The 21,378-nt window shown below is 32.7% G+C and overlaps 1 protein-coding gene across 10 annotated transcripts in view; it reads right to left on the minus strand.

Moving 5' to 3' along the window:
* The window catches only part of TP53BP1 (tumor protein p53 binding protein 1), a 174,488-nt gene that overhangs the window by 80,033 nt on the left and 73,077 nt on the right, over positions 1-21,378 (minus strand). For all 10 annotated transcript variants that reach the window (XM_031952184.1, XM_031952180.1, XM_031952185.1 and 7 more), the window contains exons 9-12: positions 21,241-21,364; positions 20,490-20,584; positions 4,347-4,546; positions 288-1,632 (exon numbers count right to left, since the gene is read on the minus strand). In XM_031952184.1, the coding sequence (XP_031808044.1) occupies positions 288-1,632; positions 4,347-4,546; positions 20,490-20,584; positions 21,241-21,364 (1,764 nt within the window). The remainder of the gene's footprint in view (positions 1-287; positions 1,633-4,346; positions 4,547-20,489; positions 20,585-21,240; positions 21,365-21,378) is intronic.

Here is a 21,378-nt window from a genome sequence, read left to right on the forward strand (position 1 = left end):
CTTCACCTAAAATAAAAACAAGGCAAGTATAATTTACATTGTGAAATTCAAGCACTTTTATGACTACAAGGCAGGCAGAATTACAGTCAGTGAAGAAGACCTCAGGTTCAAACAAATGTGCTGTTATTCCCTATTTATTAATATTTGTCCAAGTTTAGCATTAGCTCCAATAATAACCTTCAACCCTCTGTATTTCCATATCTCAAAAATCAATTCTAGTTAAGTTTCCCTATCTATCAACTGAATGAGCCAAATGGTTTACATTCATATCTATAAATAGCACTCACCATTGGAGCTTTCACAGGGGCTCTGTGGACTGTGGTCAACTGCTTTCTCAAGCTGCTGGGCCTTTACTTCCCTTCCAAATTCCTCTTCAGTATCCATTTGTGAATGTTTTATTAACAATTTGTCTGCTTTCTCTGGAGGCTGTGGCAGCTGCTTCTCCTGTTCAGTTCTCAGTACATCATCTATTCTTTCTAAAGAAATTGAAGATTGCTGAGGGTTCTCCTTTTCAGTTGTTAGTTTCAGACCTCCTTCAGATTCTTGGCTCTTCTCTCTTTTAGCATCTGGATTGCTCTTAGCATATGATTCTATTCCTGGATCAATATCCACACAAGAATGGATATCTTCGTGTCCCTCTTTTCCCACAAAAGATTGAGAGGGAACATCAGTTGGGGACTCATCTTTTGTGACTCTCTCTTCTATAATGACACCACCACCTTCTGAGGTGGCCTCCTTCCAAGTTTCTTGTTCCTTCTGTTCTAATTCTTCTTCATATACTTGCAGTTTTTTTGGAGAATCACTGACACTATCATTGATATTAACTTCCATGGCTTTTTGGCACTCTTGATTTGGAATTTTCTCTTGAAGGCATAGTTCTGGTGATTGAGTCTGAGTCAGACAAAGATGGACTGGACTACTCTCTGTCTTTTCTTTCTCTTCTTTCTGTTCCTCCTCTTGAGTTTCACAAGGAGTTTCAGGAATTTCTTCAATCTCAGAAACTGAAGACTTCTCCTCTGTATGATATTCTTTAGCCTCCATAGAGACCTCCTGTTCTAAATCATTTAAGTGAGTCTCAGCCGGAAGAGCCTCAGATGGAAGACTCTCAGATGGAAGATCCTCAGAAAGAAGTACTTGGCTTCCTGAATCACATGTAAAATCAACACAAATATGTTCTATCTCTTCTCTGGTTTTGCATTCAGTGGCTGAAATGTTAATTTCATTTGTAATTTTTATATTATCATCTTCTCTCTTTTTACAGTTTTCATTCAGCTCTTCTTGACTGCCTTTGGTTTGGTTCACTTGTATATTAGAATTTTCTGTGGAACAAACTTTAGACTCCAGAGTTTGAGATATAGGTTCAGTATCTTCAATTGGTGAGTTTTTACCATCTTCATCAATTTGCTGAGAGCTCAAACTCTCCATCTTTGTAGACTGACTACAATCACTAGCAGAAAGCACCAATTTACAAGATTCTGCTGTCAATGATTGTCCAAGATCCTCAGTGGGATTCTCTTCCTCAGTCTGTGAGGTCTTAGAGCACTCTACTGTGAAAGAGGAATTGCATTTGTCTTCAGTATTCTTTTCTTCATTTGGTCCCTGTTCCAAACTTGGAGATGGAATAAAAATATCCTAAGAAAAAGTAATAAACATTATCATTTTTTCTTCATATGGCTTTATTCACATGTAATTCACATTAGAAATCTATATCCCTTTTATTCAAACTAGGAACCAAAACACTAAGTCTAGAAAAAAATCCTAGATTGTTATATTACCAGTCTTTTTTCAATCAGAAGAAAAAACTATATCCTCCTAGAATTCCTTTGGCCAAATCAGACATGAGTAAAGCAGAATATATATAAATATTTTAAAAGATTACAGACTCCTACTTTTGAAGGAAGGGAAAACATTTATATGTTTAACTACATATGCTTACAGTTTCAATATAGTGCCATATAGCTATCTGGGTACTTTTAAAAATGATGACTAATGAAGAAATCAGCGCCAACTTATGTAAGTTTTACTATCTTTTTAACTTTACATCTTGGAAAAAGCACTGACAGTGAAACATGGAAAATAAATGATTACTTAAACACAAAGTAGACGGTTCAATTAAAATAACTTTTTCCCAAGCTTTCAGTCTTTCCCAAAGAATATTACCTCCCAGTATTATGGCAGATGATGAATATCAATAAGCTGATTAAAACTCGAATCTAGGGAAGATATTTATTCTAAAATATTTTCCTTTTGTTGTGCCGTGTTGAATTTGAATTCTGAAAAATTGCATGCCATACAGGTGAGATATGAATTTGCTACTATTTTAAAATTATAATATCCAATTAAGAATCAAATAAGATTAGAAGATAGTACATATATATGACATCATTCTATATTCTAGTGCCTTGAAGTTTTGGGTTTTTTTTTTTTATTGTATTGGGAAATATACAACTAGATCCCAAATATTATGAATAATAAATCCTTTAAAGTAGTTATACTATTTGAATTTGCACTGCAAATTTCCACTGGGCTAGAATAAATTATTTTACTTTACATAATTATAATTTTGAATAATGCAAATATATGCAACCATCAAGTGTTCCATTATTTGCACTAACTGGGAATTGGAGGCAATAGCCATAAATCTAAGCCTAATCAGACACTTTTAACAACTACCTTTAAAATGTGTTCTTTATTTGCCTCCATCTAGTCAAAATATACCTCATACTTTCCAAAACAAAATCTTACAACTTTATAAAAGAATAGAGAATATATTCCATTTTAATAATAATAAATGGGCTAGGAAAAAACAAACAAACAGGTGAACAAAATAAAGTTACAAAGGAGTTAGTTCCCCCAAAATGCTGAAATTCCACAAGTGGAAGTTATAACATACTACTCTGAGAAGACAATATAGTCCAGATACATGGCTCAGTGAAGCAAACAAAGTTCTAATAAAAATAGGGACCTTACAAAAGAGATAGTTAATTAAATAATAAATGCCTTTCAAACTTCAATAAAGTAAATATTCATGAGCTTGACATACAAAATTTCTTCAATGAGAATTTACTCATTCAATTCATAAATTGGGAATTTCTACATTAGTAACAGCATTTCAAACAGAGTAGAATTTAGTGAGTTCTGGATGTCATAACAAGTACTAGCCAATTAAGTCTATTTCATCCCTTGGTCATTTTTGGTCTTCATGATCCCATGAGGAGACAATATCAGTGCTATAGTATAAAATTTAGCTGAGCTTCAGGAGGACTGTGAATGAGGAATAATTATGAGTTGCAGAAAAATACCTAGTATTAAATCTACATGAGTCAACATCCAGGGTCAATTTCAATCCGGACCAGCCACTATCCAAAGTACTCACAATCAAACAGTAAGTGTCAGTCTAATAAACATTTATTAGAGCTGAACAGATTTTCAATAAAGCCACATTTTACCTCTCTTTGTCAACAAATTAAAATGTATATTAATCACAAAGTGCTGAAGTCATTTGTATTTATCAAAAACTTTCACCATATCTAGAAGAGAATAATGATATAGTTGTACAGTACTTTACAAATCACAAAGTACTACTGCAAAAAGCAATGTAAAATAACTATTTCTTTTTTTTTATAACTATTTGAATTCAAGTGATTTTGATTCAGTAGCCTGAGTCACATATGGAAAAAAAAAATGAGGCCCTCCTCCCAAAAAAAGTTGGCCTTTTAATTGATAACAAAATAAATTCTGCAAACACTGAAATAAATATATAGGTGTGTATGTGTATACATATATATGTGTGTGTATGTATGTATATATGTATGATGTATTTATATACACTTTAAGCAATTCATTCTGTCTCTATAGTTTTGCACCTTCGTTTTTTCATTGTTTTTTCACTGGTCTACACAAGATGAAGTTCCTTCAATAAAATATACATCTTTATGTAATTTCTAATAAACAGAGCTAGAATTTCATTCTATGAGTTGTCCCATTCTTGCCACTTCTTGATATCTGCAAAGTAAAATGCATGAAATACTAAAAGCAGAGGTTCTTCTAGCAACACTAAAATAACTCTTCCACAAATTTGTGAGAAAATAAGCACTTAAATTGAACAGATTCATACAGTTGGATTAAACTGAGAACCTTCATTTTTATATTTCATGCCAAAGTATTAAAATTTAAAAGCTGCACCAATTAAGGCACTGAACTGTTAGTGTTAATTGCATATTTTCACAGAGATAAACTATATGCACATATCTTATTTCCCCTAACTCCATCCCAACCACCTCACAGCATGATGATCTAAAAATGATTCACATGGTGAAATATAAGCAGCCCCTGGAAATACTTACATGAGAAAAGTCAGGCTGTGATGGGACAGAAAGTGGTTCAGAGGTGAAGAGAGGTGTGCTCTGTGATACAGGTGTTGAGGCTTGAGGGAGCATTGTTGGTTCAGAGGGAGGATTTTCTACCTCCATTGCTTCTTCTTCCAGGGAGTTCTTTAGAACATCTCCTTCCACTTCAGGCATTGCTGACATGTCCATTGGCTCATCTGATTGTTAAAAAGGAAAACACTGCAAGAGTCAGTTACCAACCAATGCAATTGTTATTATCCCATCTCAAGTTTAACATAGGAGTAACTCAACCTGCTAACATGCTGTGTGCCACAAGACACTCCCTACTCCCTTTCCTCAAAGCATATTAACCCCATTTGATAAAAGAAAAATTGAAAACACTCTTGTGCCCAGTGGTATTTAGTATTTGTATTGTGAGAACAAAAAATGTAGAGGCAAAATGACTGGAATTTGCACCAAGATGAAAAATATAGATTACTTAAAAAATTTAAATGGAAACTAAAATAGTATTAACTAAAAATAAACTTACTTTGTGCAAGTTAAAAAAATTAAATGAATTTTAATGAAGGCATTCCCAATTTGGGGGAATATTTTGCCTAAAAATGCATCTTTTAAGAGTATCCTATTTGTACATCTATGTAAACTGCCACACATTTTGTGAACCCTTTTTTTTTTTTAAACTGCAATGACTGGGTCCATCCATAAAGCAGTAAAGAGACTCAGTGAACCTTTTTTTTTTTTTTTTTTACTGCCACACATTTTGAAGAATGGCAAACAAGTGTGCCATTCTTCAAACTGGACACCTATATGCCATGATGACATTTTTTCATGATGACAGAAAAAACATAGACATAAAAACATTATTACATAAAAGAAATATTAATTCTATATGATTCAACATATACCCTAACTTTACCTATTACATAATAGAGAAAGGTGCCTATTGGTGCTTTATCAGCACTTCCCAGAGTTCCAAGTCACTGAGATGGATGTAGCAATAATTGTCAGATAAATTACAAGAAGAAAGGACATTCTGCTTTTAACATGATTGTGTCTAGATCAAAAAAAAAAAAAAAAAAAAGAACTTAAATAGAACTGAACAATCACTCTTGATATTTACTTAAATGTTCACTTCACTCTTTCTCTTCTTCATATTCAATCTTCAAAAAATGATCTTTTTTTTTAATCCTTGTTGTTGCCTAATCTGAACTGCTCTAGAACCTTGCTCAGTAATCCAGTTACATCTTGCTTCTAAAGTCTACCCTTGCTAAACAGCATTACTATACTACTAAATCCCAGTGAAATGTTAAGTCACCTTAGTCTCAAAACATAAGCATTTATTAAGTTACTTCCAAATACAAGACACTATACAAGCCGCCAGAAATAAAGACAGCAGTGACAAAATTTCAGGGTTGAAAAGGACCACAGAGGCTATCTAGTTCAATTCATATCTCTAGAGAATTCCTAAAAATCCTGAAATGATCACCTAGTTTTCAGATGAAAATCCACAGTGACAAAAAATCTTGAATTAGTCCATTAAATTTTTAGAAGACTTTTAGGGAAATATTTTTTTTTTTTAAATAAAGCTTTTTATTTTTCAAAATACATGCGTGGACAATTCTTCAACATTAGCCCTTGTAAAACTTTGTGTCCCAATTTTCCTCCCTTACCCCATGCCCTCCCCTAGATGGCAAGTAATTGAATATATGTTAAACATGGTAGAAATATATGTTAAATCCAATATATGCATACATATTTATGCAAATATTATGCCACACAAGAAAAAAAGAGAAGCAAAATAAAATGCAAACAAACAATAACAGAAAGAGTGAGAATGCTATGTTGTAGTCCACACTCTGTTCCCATGGTTCTCTCTCTGAGTGTAGATGGCTCTCTTCATCACTGCACTAATGGAACTGGTTTGAATCATCTCATTGTTGAAGATAGCCGCATCCATCAAAATTGACTGTCGTATAGTCTTGTTGTTGTCGTGTATAATGGTCTCCTGGTTCTGCTCATTTCACTTAGCATCAGTTCATGTAAGTCTCTCCAGGCCTCTCTGAGATCATACTGATGGTCATTTCTTACAGAACAACAGTATTCTATAGCATTCATATACCATAATTTATCCAGCCATTCTCCAATTGATGGGTATCCACTCAGTGTCGTTTCTTGCCACTACAAAAAGGGCTGCCACAAATATTTTTTGTACATGTGGGTCCCTTTTTCTCCTTTAAGATCTCTTTGAGATATAAGTCCAGTAGAAACATTGCTGGGTCAAAGGGCTTTTTGAGCATAGTTCCAAATTGCTCTCCAGAATGGTTGGATTCACTCACAACTCCACCAAAGTATTAGTATATTAGTAACAACGTATTAGTGTCCCATTTTTCCCACACCTCCTTCAACATTCATCATTATCTTTTCCTGTCATCTTAGCCAATCTGAGAGGTATGTAGTTGTATCTCAGAGTTGTCTTAATTTGCATTTCTGTGATCAATAGTGACTTAGAGTACCTTTTCATATTACTACAAATAGTTTCAATTTCTTCATCTGAAAATTGTCTATTCATATCCTTTAACCACTTATCAATGGAGAATGGCTTGAATCCTTATAAAGTTGAGTCAATTCTCTACATATTTTAGAAATGAGGCCTTTATCAGAACCTATGAATGTAAAAATATTTTCCCAATTGATTGCTTCCCTTCTAATCTTATCTGCATTAGTTTTCTTTGTAAAAAAAACTTTTAACTTAATATAATCAAAATTTTCTACTTTATGCTCAATAACTATCTCCGGTTCTCCTTTGGTCACAAATTCCTACCTCCTCCACAGATCTGAGAGGTAAATTATCCCTCAATGTTCTTCTAATTTATTTAAAATATCCTTCTTTATATCTAGAGCAAGAACCCATTTCGACCTTATCTTGGTATATGATGCTAGGTGTGGGTCAATGCCTAGTTTCTGCCATACTAGTTTCCAATTTTCCCAGCAATAAATAGTGAATTCTTATCCCAAAATCTGGGGTGTTTGGGTTTGTCAAACATTAGATTGCTATGGGAAATAATATTTTAAAGTAGCAATGTAGAAGCCATGGCATTTACCAGACCTCAAATTATATTATGAAGCAATAATCATCATCAAAACAATTTGGTACTGGCTAAGAAAAAGAAAAGAATATTGGAGAAAAAAAAAGAGGAAACAATTGAAAACAGCTAGTAAGATGAGAGGAAAGATAATAATGATACATGTTGGAGGGGCTGTGGGAAAAGTGGAACACATTATTAATGCACTGTTGGTAGAGTTGTAAACTGATCCAGAGATTCTGGAGAACAATTTGTAGTTATGCCAAAGGGCTATAAAACTGTGCGTACTATTTGACCCAGCGGTGTCACTCCTGGGTCCATATCTCAAAGAGATCATAAAAGAAGAAAAGGAACCCACAAATATTTGTAGCGGCTCTTTTTGTGGTAACAAGGAATTGAAAATTGAGTGGATGCCCATCAATTGAGGAAAAGCTGAACAAGCTGTGGCATATGAATGTAATGGAAAATGATTGTTCTATGATAAATGATGAACAGGCTGATTTCAGAAAAGCCTGGAAAGACTTAGATGGACTAATGCTAAATGAAGTGAACAGAACCAAGAGAATGTTGTATACAGTAACAAGATAATGTGATGATCAACTGTGATGGAGTTGGTTCTTTCTCAACAATGAGCTGATCCAAGACAATTCCAATAGAACTGTGATAGAAAATGCCATCCCCATCCAGAGAAAGAACGTATTTCAACAGCATACTATTTTCACTTTTTTTTTTCTTTTTCATGGTTCTCTATGGAAATATATTTAAAAGGATTGTACGTCTATAATCTATATCAGATTGCTTACTATCTTTGGGAGGGAGAAGGCAAGAGAGGGAGGGACAAAAAATTTCGTAACTCAAAATCTTACAAAAATTAATGTTGAAAACTATCTTTCCATGTAATTGGGAAAATAAAATACAACTGAAATTTTTTTAATTTAAAAAATGAAAACAGTAGCTAAGAGTTTGTGATAAATTCAAGAACATAAATCACTTGCTAGATGAAGGACTCCCTATTTGACAGAAGTCCTGGGAAAACATAAAGCAGTTTGACAAAAATTAAGTTTAGAATAATATTTTATACTATACACTGATATAAGCTCAAAATGGATATGCGCCTCAATTATAAAATGTTAGAGTCTTTTTTTAATTTATTTTTTATTGAAGCTCTTTAATTTTCAAAACATATGCATGGATAATTTTTCAACATTAACCCTTGCAAAATCTTCCAATTTTCTCCTTCTTTCCCCCATTCCCTCCCCTAGATGGCAAAATAATCCAATATATGCTAAAAATGGTAAAAAATATATGGTAAATCCAATAAATGCATATATATTTATACAATTATCTTGCTGCACACACATACACACACAAAAGCAGATCAGACTGGGAAAAAAATGATTAAGAAAATAAAATATAAGCAAACAACAACAGAGTGAAAATGCTATGTTGTGAGTCCGATTCTTCTTGTGCAGCAAAGTAACTGTACGGATCTGTATACATATATTGTATTTAACATATACTTTAACATATTTAACATATATTGGTCTACCTGCCATCTAGGGAGGAGGTGGGGGGAAGGAGGGGAAAAATTGGAAAAAAAGTTTTGCAATTGTCAATACTGAAAAATTACCCATGCATATATCTTGTAAATAAAAAACTATAATAATTTTTTTTTAAATGTAAAGGAAGGTGATCTAGCAGTACCAGATCTAAAATTTCCTTAAAAGTAATTATTACAACAACTATCTGGTACTGACCAAGAAACAGAATGGTGAATCAATGGAATAGAATAGATGGATTAGCATTTCTTGTAAAATACTGTAATAATCTTGTGTTTAATAATTGCAGAGATGCAAATTTTGGGAATAAGAACTTACTATTTGGTAAAAATTGTTTGAAAAACTATAAAGGTCTCTGAAAGTCACTAGGGTTTAGATAAATGCTTTACATAAATTTATACAATTTATAAATGTCTTACACAAGATCATGGATATATAAGCTAAACATAAAGGGTAATTATCATAAGTAAATTAGAAAAGCATAAAATATATTATCTATCAGATTTATCAGCAGGATAAATTACAAATAAAAAGAAAACAGCATTGTAGATTGTAAAATAGCTAATTGTTATTACATTATATTGAAAAGTTTTTGTACAAACAAATAAAACCAGTGTAATAAAGCTTCAAAGGAAAACAAAAAAACAAACAACAACCAAATTTTTTAATGAAAATGCTATGTTGTGATCCATACTCAGTTGCCACAGTCCTCTCTCTGGGTATAGAGGGCTCTCTTCATCAAGATCTTTGGAATTGGCCTGGATCATCTCATTGTTGAAAAAAGCCACATCCACAAGAATTGATCATCATATAATCTTGTTGCCACATATAATGATCTGGTTCTGGTCATTTCATTAGCATCAGGTTCATGTAAATCTCTGCAGGCCTCTCTGAAATCATCCTGCTGATTGTTTCTTATATAATAATAATATTCCATAATATTAATATTCCATAATTTATTCAGTCACTCTCTGATGGGCATCCACTCGGTTTCCAGTTTCTTGACACTACAAAAATGGCTGCCACAAACATTTTTGCACATGTGGGTCCCATTCCCTCAAAAGGTTACATTCTTTAAAAAAAAAAAAAAAAAAAAAAAAGGAGAATGGAAGGAAGAATTTTTCACAACTATAAGGGGAATTTGTTAGCCAAGCAAAAAATAATAGAAGACAACATAAAAGGCAAAATAGACAATTTCAACTGTGGAAAATTTTAAAGATTTTGCATAGAACTAAAAAGTAATAAGTTAAATTCCTCAGGAAAACTTAAAAAAAAATTTAAAATGAGAGGTTTCTGGCATTTATTAAATTGCAACAGAAAGGAATTTATATACTTCTATGCTATATATTCTATGCCTTCCCAAAACTAATCATGTATTGGATCATAAAGAACTGAACAAAAATGAAGAAAAGCAAAAACACCAAACACATAATTTACAGATCCTATTGCGATAAAAGTTATAATCAATATAGCTTCCTTAAAAAAAAAATTTAAAAATAACTGCAGACTAGATAATTTTTAAAAACAGTGAGTCAAAGGACAAATTATAAGTGTGACACAAAATTTCATTTTATTTAAATAAAATGATAATACACCCAAATTTATAGCATGCAGGGAAAGACAGCGGAGTCTAAGCACTCCACATTTCTCCCACAAAAAAATTGTGCCACAGGGTGAAGATAGATGAAAGATAAGACAGAATAGGGGTCCTCTTATGATAAGAATGAACCACCTTTTTTCTGTCAAGGGCCATTTGGATATTTATAACATCATTCATGGGCCATACAAAATTATCAACTTAAAGAACCCAAGCAACAGGAGATTGTTGGCTTCAAAGGATCAGATCAAATGATTTCTTTGGCCTTAAATGGCCCTCAGGTTGGATGTTCCCCACAAAGGTCCTAGGACAGAGAAGCGCCAAAAGACCTCAGGAGTCGATATCCCAAAGAAATCACAAAGGAGGGGAAAAGACCTACATGTGCAAAATGTTTGTTGCCTCTTTTTGAAGTAGCAAGAAACTAGAAATTGAGTGGATGCCCATCAATTGGAGAATGGCTGAATAAATTATGGTATATATGTATAATGAAATATTATTGTTCCATAAGAAATTATGAACAAGCTGATTTCCAAAAAGCCTGCAAAGAATTACATGAACTAATGCTAAGTGAAGTAAGCAGAACCGAGAGAACACTGTAGACAGTAACAAGATTATATGATGATCAACTGTGATGGCTCCTTTCAACAATGAGGTGATCTAAGACAGTTTCAATAGACTTGTGATAGAGAGTGTCATCTGCATCCAGAGAGAGAACTATGTAGACTGAATGTGCATCAAAGCATAGTATTTTCACCTTTTTTATTGTTATTTGTTCACTTGGTTATTTTTCTTGCTCGTGTTTTTTCCCCTTTTTTCCTATGCACCATGACAAATATGGAAATACACTTAGAAGAATTGCACGTGTTTAACCTATATCAAATTGCCTGCTGTCTTTAGGAAGAGGATAAAGGGAGAGAATGAGAAAAATTTTAAACACAAGGTTTTTCAAAGGTGAATGTTGAAAACCAATTTTGCATATATTTAGAAAAATAAAATGCTATCAAAACTCAAAAAAATAAAAAAAAAGATAAACTCCAGGACAGAGGCTTAAATGATAGAAAATATAAACACATTCAGGCTAGCTCTATGAATCAGCAAACTGGAAGCCTTGGAGCTAGCTGGGTTCAGAGATAGCCTCAACTTGAACTTTCACCTCCCTGACAGCACTGGAAGTAGGGGGGGTCTGAGTCTGGGAAGATTGAGGGAACCTCTGCTGATAAGGAATGCCAAGCCCACTTGTATTGCTGAAATATGGACTTGGATGAAAAGGAACCAACACACCCAGTGAGTACAGAAACAGTGGGGTAAGAGAAGCACCATCCTCCCCACCCCAGGAAAAGAGATTTTTATACTTATAAGTTCTTATTTAAAAAAAAAAAAAATGAGCAAAGCAGAAAGAACTCAACTATAAAAAATTACTGTGAGAATAGGGAACACCAGGGTTCATCTTCAGAAGAGGACACCGAAATAAAAAAACCCAATTTATGGTAGAAGTCAAAAAAGACTTTAAAAAATCAAATGAGAGAGACTGAGGAAAAACTAAAAAAAAAAAAAAAAAAAAAAAAAAAAAAAAAAAAACATTATGAAAGAAAGTCAACCAACTGGAAAAGGAGATCCAAAGTCTTAAAGAAGAAAATGATTCTTTGGAAATTAGAATTGGGCAAGGGGGAAGCCAGTGAAGTTATAAGAGATAAAGAAGTAATAAAAAATATATTAAAAAATTAAAATATGAGAAAATAGAAGAAAATGTGAAACATCACAAATCTGGAGTACAGATCAAGAAGAAAAAATATAAAAATAATTGGACTACCTGAAAGCTGTGACAAAAAAAAAAAATAATAACCTTGATATAATAACACAAGAAATAGTTAAAGTGTTCTGAAGTTATATAGAGAAAGTAGAAATAGAAAAAATCCACCCATCACCACCTCAAAGAGATCCACAAGGAAAATACGTAGGAACATCACTGATAAATTTCAAAATCCCAAGATCAAAGAGAAAATTTTAACAGCAACAGCAACAACAAAAAATTTAAATATGCTGGAGCTAAAATAAGAATTGCACAGGATTTATCATCAGCTACAATAAAAGACCACAGGTCCTGGAATACTACACATTGACAATCAAAAGAATTAGGATTGAGAATGAAAATATTATATCCAGTAAAATTAAATAAATGTTGAACAACAACAAAAAAAGTACATTCAGCAAACTGTCAGATTTTCAAATTTAAAACAAACCTGAACCCAAGAAAAAATTTAACATGAGAGTTAACATCAAAGATTAATTTCAAGGGAATCATTAAGGATAAATTATTTATGTTTCATACTTGGAAATGTAAACCATATTCCTATGACTGATATTACTAATTGGATAGTCCAAAAGAAAAATTGGGGTGATGCTGAGTATGACGGGACTCTAAAAAGACTCTGTCTAGGAAAAGGTAAAAACAGTAATTATACTATACAAATAGAATAATAGCAAGAACGAACCCAGCAGAATTAGAAGGGGAGGACAGCTGGTAGTTTTGAAAACTTATTCACATCAGGAATGGTTAAAGAGGGAAATGTGGTGGGGAGAGTACACACACACACACACACACACACACACACAAACAGGTATAGCAAAAAAAGAAGAAAAAGGGTATAGCACCTTCCAAAATCTATAATAAAGGGGGAAGGAATAAAATGAGGTGGGGTATATAAAGGTGTGTAGATTAATAATGCAAGTGGTTTAGGGTTAGGGTTAAAACGGTAAAAAAAAAAATTGATCAGTGGAACAGATTAGGTAGACAACATAAAAGCAAACAAACACAATAGCATAGTCTAGTTTGGGGAAAGGTCTTGTTATTTGTTTAAAAAACTATTGGAAGAATTAGTAATCTGGCAAAAATTAGATTTTTATCAATACTTTATACCTCACACCAAAATTAAACTCCAAATAGATACATAATATTTTTAAAACTCACATTAATAACAAATTAGAAGAACAAGAGGGAAAAATACCTTTCCTACTTACAGAAAGGAGAAAAGAGCTCATAATTTAAAAAGTGATTCAAAGGATCACACAAAGTTAAATTTTGATCATATAAAATGAAAATTTTTTTGTATAACAAATCTAATATAATAAAAATTACAAGGGAAAACGGGAAACTGGAAAAACAAAAAAACAATTAAATTTTGATCATATAAAATGAAAATTTTTTTGTATACAAATCTAATATAATAAAAATTACAACGGAAAACGGGAAACTGGAAAAACAAAAAAACCTTGCTACAAGTATCCCTGATAAAGGTGTCATTTCCAAGATGGTTAAGGAAGCAATTTAAATTTACAAGTCTTAATACCATTCTCTAATTGATAGTTAGTTAAAAAATAGAAGCAGAAATTTTCAGAGGAAGAAATTCAAGTTATCAACAATTGTAACAATTAGAGAAATGCAAATTAAACATATTGGAGATCCTACCCATATCTAGAATGGTAAACATAACAGTTAAAAGAAGAAAATGACAGGTGTTAAAAGGACTATGGGAAAACAGAAATGCAAATACACTATTGGTAGAGCTACAAATTTATGCAATCATTCTACAAAGCAATTTGGAACTAAGTCCAGAAAATTACCAAACTGTGTGTACTTTCAACCTACCAAACCAGCTATAACACTACTACATAGGCCTATAATACCAAAGAAATCAAAGAAATAGAAAAGGGATTTTTATATGTACAAAGATACTTATAGCAGCTCTTTTTATGGTAGCCAAAAACTAGAAAATGAGGGGGTATCTTCTTACTGAAGAGTGGTGAAACAAACTGTGTTATATAAATGTGACAGACTATTATATCCTAAGAAATGATAAAATGGTCAATTTCAGAGGAAATTGGGAAAGCATTTATGAATAATGCAGAATAAAGCAAATACAAAAAGGAGAATAATTCATATGATAATAATAACATTATATAGAAGAGCCCCTTTGAAAGACTAGAATTCTGATCAATACAATGGCAAACTATAAGTCCAAAATAATGATCTTGATTTCTTAACTGGAAAACTTAAGATACATAGGAAGATATATTTTGGACATAGCTAACATGGGAATTTTGTTTTTCTGTACTATGCAGGTATGTATTGAGGAATTTGAAATTTTTTTGTATTTAATTGAGAGAAGAACATTTTGGGTTGGATAAAAAAAAACAGTAGGGACAAAAATGAATAAAATCAAAAAAGAGAGAATAAAGGGGAACTGTCAAGTAGGAAAAATATTTGTTTCAAATATTACAATAAGAAGTCTCACATCATTTACACATACACAGAGAGAGACATATATATGCAACTAACACAAATATATAACCAAGAGCCATTCCCCAAAGGATATGAACAAAAACTCCTTAAAATTACAAATTAAGAATGCTTCAAATTACTAATGTTAAGACAAATATTAAATAAAACAATTTTGAGGTTTTACCCCATACCTTGCAAATTGGCAAAGATGATAAAAAATATAAAAAGTCAATATAAGAAAGACTATGGGGAAGACAGGCAATACATCATTGGTGGCCTATAAACTATCAAACTGGCCTGGGCATTAACTTGAAATTGTACCAGAAAAGTGACAAAACTGTTTATAGCCTCTGACCCAGCAATCCCAATAGTATACATAAAATTAAAGAGAAATCAAAGACAGAAACAAAGATTCATCATATACCAAAATTTCATAGCAGCTCTCTTTGTGATAGCAAAGACTAGCAATAAAACGACTGTCCATTATTAATTGGGTAGTGGCTGAAAAAATTATGCTTTATGAATTTAATGAAATATTACGTACAATAAGAAATGACAAGTAGAACTCAAAAAAACTCCAGAAGATTTCTATGAACTAATTCAGAATAAAAAATAAGCAGAACCAAAAGAATAACAATAAAAACATCACTAAAAAGAGATCAAATTAAGTGAAAAACAACCCCAAAAAAGGCACCAGAGAACAAATAAGCAAATAGTTCTTTCCTAACAACAGAGAGATCAGGGCAAAATGTTATATACAGTAACAGATACAGTGACTTTATTGGCTGTTTTTATATAATAGTTTTTTCTTTTTACAAGGGAGAATTTAATCTAGAGGAAAAAAGATGAGGTATTTTCTGAAATGACTGACAAAACAAAAATCTTGAATAAAATTCATTTTAAAAAATTAAAAAGGTACTAAAATCAAAAGTAAAAATTTTTTTTGAAAGGGCTTTTTCTTTCCTTTTCCTAAAAAATAATATAAAATCTAGAGAGGATTGTTAGATCCCTTACAGCACTGAATACTTTTCAAGTACTGAACAGATAAGTAACATAGAACAAATTTTGGAACAAAGCCTACCATCTACCACTTCACAGAGATACAGAGTCTATAGCTAGATACTGAACAGGAATTTATGCTGAAGGGGAAGAAGGAAAAAGGCAACTGTTCTCATAATTTTTTGTTAAAATTTTAGAGGAAAACAAACCTAAAATGAATTTTAGATGAAAAAGAAGATTCTGAAAAGCAGAGACAGTAATAAACATATTCCAAGAATAAGTAAATTTGTTTAAATAAATGCAAAGGCAGGAGATGAGATATGAAACTTGGGAAATTGTTTCTCTTCCCTTCTCCACCCCTTCAAACCAAGGGACCCTTTCCTTACATTTCAACTTGGTACTCCAGAGAAAAGGAACTACCATATAACCTTTGTGATAGTATTGTCACTGTGCTACGTATTGTAGGACATCATCATTTTAAAATTATCATTAAAAATAATTTATCAAATTCCACATACAAATTTATCAAGGCATTGCCCTGCTCCTATGTGAATCTTTCCCTGTGAATTATACACTAAGACAGACGATGACACAGATAAACAGAAAAAGGAGTGTTAAGTATCAATATAAAAAAAATACAAATACCAAATGAATACATTTAAATGCTATCAACTCTTGACTGAACATACAATAAAGAAAGTAGACATTTTGATGTGTCAAAATTCATGTGTAACTATGCATTCAGAATAAAATAAAGCAAAAATACTAAGAAAAAATCTTTGTGGCAAACATTTCCAAAATGACAAGACAGTATATAATATGGTAGAAAGAATATTAAAATTGGAATCAAAAGAAGACCTGGATTTAAATCATGCTTCTGATGTTTACTACCCATATAGCCATAGATAAATCATTTCAATCATTTCACACATCTGTAAAATGAGGAAATCTATAATATATACCATAAGCAAAATATTACATAAGTGTCAACAATTTATAAGTCTTAAATCTAAAAGCTATAAAGAATATACATTTATAAACATAAGAACCATACTTCCCTAAGTAATTGGTCAAAAAACAGGAACAAGGGGCAGCTAGGTGGAGCAGTGGACAGACCACTAGCCCTGAAGTCAGGAGGACCCGAGTTCAAATCTGGCCTCAGACACTTAACACTTCCTAGCTGTGTAAGCCTGGGCAAGTCACCTTAACCCCAATTGCCTCAGGGAAAAAGAAACAGAAATAAGCAGACTTAAAATAACTAAAATTATCAATAACTATATGTATTCAAATGCTGCAAAAAAAATGCATATCAAAACAAATTAAAGTCCACTAACTGAAAGACCCCTGAACCACTCAACTATTTAAAAAAAAATTAAAAACTATACAAAATTCAATGCTGATGGGGCTGTAGAAAAAATTTTTCTTAATACCACTGGTTAAGTCATGAATTGCAACAACTCTTTCTGAAACGTCTATGGAATTATACAATAAGACTCATAAAGCTGTCAATACCCTCTCTATCCCAATGATTCCTCTATCAGACTTAAGTCCTAAAGATGTTAATAAGCAAAAACATTCCAAGTAGTAAAAAATTGAAGCATGACTGAACTGTAATACACAAATAGAATGGAATATTACCACTCCATGGCAGCAAGTGAAATTTTTGCATAACACTTAAAAGTCTATTATGCATCTTACACTCTAACTCATTTAGGCCTCACAACAACCCTTGTAAGTAGTTACCACATTATCCCCATTTTATGAATGAAGAAAGTGAAGCTCAAGGTGTTTGAGTGACCTACTCAACATCATTCAGCCAGCAAGTACCTCAAGTGACATCTGAACCCCAGGCAAAACCTATCCAAAATCCATGATAAAAAAATGACAACTATGAAGACTACAAAGAACTATGAGGAAACAAAACTGAGGTTCCATAAAGACAGCAAAATGAAAACAAGATATACACTGACCATGAGTTTGTAAATAGTTAAAATTAAAAACTATAACACCAAAAAAATCTTGAAAAATACCCAGGAAAGAAAAAAAGACAGAAGGAAATAAAACAACTTTTAAAAATATTATAAATAACAAAAGTCTAAGATTTCATGTACAAAGCTTGAAAAATTCTATTTGTATAAATGATATTTTGATGTTATCTTGATGGTTAAGTTTACTATTTTTTTTAAAGAACACTTTTAAAATGCCTGGGGCAGCTAGATGGCATAGTGGGCAGAGAGCGTGCCAGTGCGCTCCGGCCTGAGATACTAATATTTATTAGCTGTGTGATCCTGGGCAAGTCACTTAACCCCAACTGCCTAGGTGCTCCCCCCCCCAAAAAAAAAAAGTCTAGCATAGAACTTTATTTTTTAATCCAGCTTTGGAATGGTGTAAGATTTTTTTTTTTAAGACACTGACCTTTCTTTAAGACCTGATTTAATCATGTTTTACTGGTATTTCTTGAGTAAACAGTCAATTAGAGAAAGAAAGAAATCAAATTGGTGTTTAGCAACAACAACAATAAAAGGCCTACCTGGAGTTAAATTTTGTCATGATATTCCCCCCAAAAAAACTTAACTTTTTTACATATGTACAAGCGTCAATACCAGCCTCATACCTAAAGAGGAAGCCAGAGACAGGAGAATCAAACCCTGGATTTAAAGTTAGGATATTTGATTTCAAAATCCCAGCAACTTAATTAAATTCAACAGGCATTTATTAAACACATATTATGGGGCCAGGCACTATGCTAGCCTCTGGAACTACAAAGAAAAAAGGAAGATAGTCATGGAGCTTACCTTCTACTAGGGAAAAACAACATGCACAAAAATGAATAAACACAAAACATATATAAAATAAACACAAAGTAATTTTAGTTGTAGGGCCAGAAAAGCAGGGAAAGAATCATGACAGGCCTCTTATAAGAGGTGGCATTGCCCATAAGCCATAAAGAGTTCAAAGAGGCAATGAAGAAGGAAAACATTCTAGTTATGGGAGAGACAGCCTCTGCAAAGACTTTGGGACAAAGGATCTAATGTTGTAGATAAGGACTAAGAAGAAGGCCAATTTGGCTGAAATAGTAAGTAAAGAGAAGTAGTATGTAATCAATCTTGAAAAAGCTTTAAATGCCAAAAAGAGGAGTCTGTATTTTTCCTGTTGGCAACAAGGAGCCACTGAAGCTTATTGAAGAGGGAAGTTACATGGTCAGGCTTTAAGAATATCAATTTAGTAGCTATATGGAAGATGGCTTGATGAAGGAAAGTATCAGATGAAGGAAAATCAAAGCTGTTGTGGTAAAGAGAAACAATTCAGAAAGACTTAAGGACTCTGAGCAAGGCAATAGAACAGTTAATAATTCCAAGAAACTTGTGATGAACCATGCAAACCACATGCAGAAAGAAAAGTGGTGGACTAGAATACAAAATAAAGCTTTTTTTTTTTTTTAATGGCATGGATAGAGCAGAATTTGTTTTTTTGATTATACATGTCTGTAATGGCTTTGTTTTTCTTGCTTTCTCAAGGAATTAAGGAGAGGAGGTGGAAGACAAAATTGAAAATTGAAAATAAAATTGAATTTTTAAAAATGTTTAAAGACTAGTGTAATAGATGAGTCATGAATAGATGAAGGTAATGGTTAGTAAATTAGGATTGCTGTGGTCTAAGTAGAGAGAAGGAAAAGATATAAGAAATAATGTGCAGGCACAATCAAATAGACTTGGCAAATGAATTGATAGTTGATGGGATTGGGAAAGTAGAGAGTCATGGATAACTATTAGTAAAGCTGAATAACTAGAATGAAGTTACCCTTCAAATTAAATGGAGAAATTAGGATGAATGGACTTAAGACATGTTGAGCTTGAAATGAACATGAGACATCAACTGGAAATGTCCAGAAGACAGAGACAGACTAGAGCTTAGGAGAAAGATAACCTGAATCGAAAGGCCTGGAGAGACTTACACGAACTGATGCTAAGTGAAATGAGCAGGACCAGGAGATCATTATATACTTCAACAACAATACTAGATGATGACCAGTCCTGATGGATCAGGCCATCCTCAGCAACGAGATCAACCAAATCATTTCTAATGGAGCAGTAATGAACTGAACTAGCTATACCCAGAAAAAGAACTCTGGGAGATGACTAAAAACCATTACATTGAATTCCCAGTCCCTATATTTATGCACACCTGCATCTTTGATTTCCTTCACAAGCTAATTGTACAATAATTCAGAGTCTGATTCTTTTTGTACAGCAAAATAATGTTTTGGTCATGTATACTTATTGTGTATCTAAGTTATATTTTAATATATTTAACATCTACTGGTCATCCTGCCATTTAGGGGAGGGGGTGGGGGGGGTAAGAGGTGAAAAATTGGAACAAGAGGTTTGGCAATTGTTAATGCTGTAAAGTTACCCATGTATATATCCTGTAAATTAAAGACTATTAAATAAATAAAAAAAAAAAAAAAAAAAAAAAAAAAAAAAAAAAAAAGAAAGATAACCTGAATCACTGCCATCTGGCATTTTAAAAATAAATTTAAAACTCTAGCTATAGAGAGGTTTGTGTCCCTTCTTCTAGTCCAAAACTATTCTAGGGTAAAAATATATAAATAAAAGTTCTGACCTTTTATTTCTTCTTGTTCTGTTGGACTGCTAGGGACAATAAAAGGAGTAGGTTGGAAAACATCTGGTGAAGGAGCAACTGGATCTGGTGAACTCCTATATAGAGAAAAATAACAGGTTATTTTACTAACAATCACAGTTTTTTCCCTAACAGTAAAAACACTTTGAACAAACAACACTAAGAATACTCTGGGCACAGTCATTATTTCCCTTTTCAAACATTTCAGAAAGCATAATAAACAAAGAAGAATGCAAGCAAGAGACAGTAAGTGACCTAGACATAAAGACACAAGACCTGAAAAGCATAAAAACTACTACTAAAATGTCTACTGACATGAAATCTTTTTCAACTGGAAAACCTTGTGGATGTTTATAAAAACTCTTCTTCATCTCTAAACTATTATGAGGGTGAAAATGAATAAAAAATTTCCATTCACCATCACTTATATCATGATCACTTGATCACTTGTTCAGCCTGTGCTATGGAGTAAAGAATAAGCCTATGCTTATTAAACAATACAGAGAAAGGAAATGTCTACTTTGGATATATGACTTTCTCCAAACAATGGGAGAAGCCTTGTACCATCTTTTTTCAGAAAGTACAATTTTGGGATTCATATAAACACTAGCAAAATCCTTAGATAGGAATGCAGACCTTAAATCTTTTTAAGTTTGTAAAAGAATATTAACCTTTTCTCATCATCAACCCTCACATAAATGCTTCTCCATCAAGACAATTTCTTACTACTTACGTTGTGGTACTCTCCTGCACAAGAGAACCCTGTCCAGAGAGATGCAGAAGTTTCAGTGTGGTAGCTGGTGTGGAAGCCAAAGAATACCCATCTTCCACACTTGGAGCAGAGCAATTATCAGGAGCTAGGCAGGGAAAG

The sequence above is a fragment of the Sarcophilus harrisii genome, chromosome 2 (genome assembly GCF_902635505.1).
Source record: "Sarcophilus harrisii chromosome 2, mSarHar1.11, whole genome shotgun sequence".
NCBI lineage: Eukaryota > Metazoa > Chordata > Mammalia > Dasyuromorphia > Dasyuridae > Sarcophilus > Sarcophilus harrisii.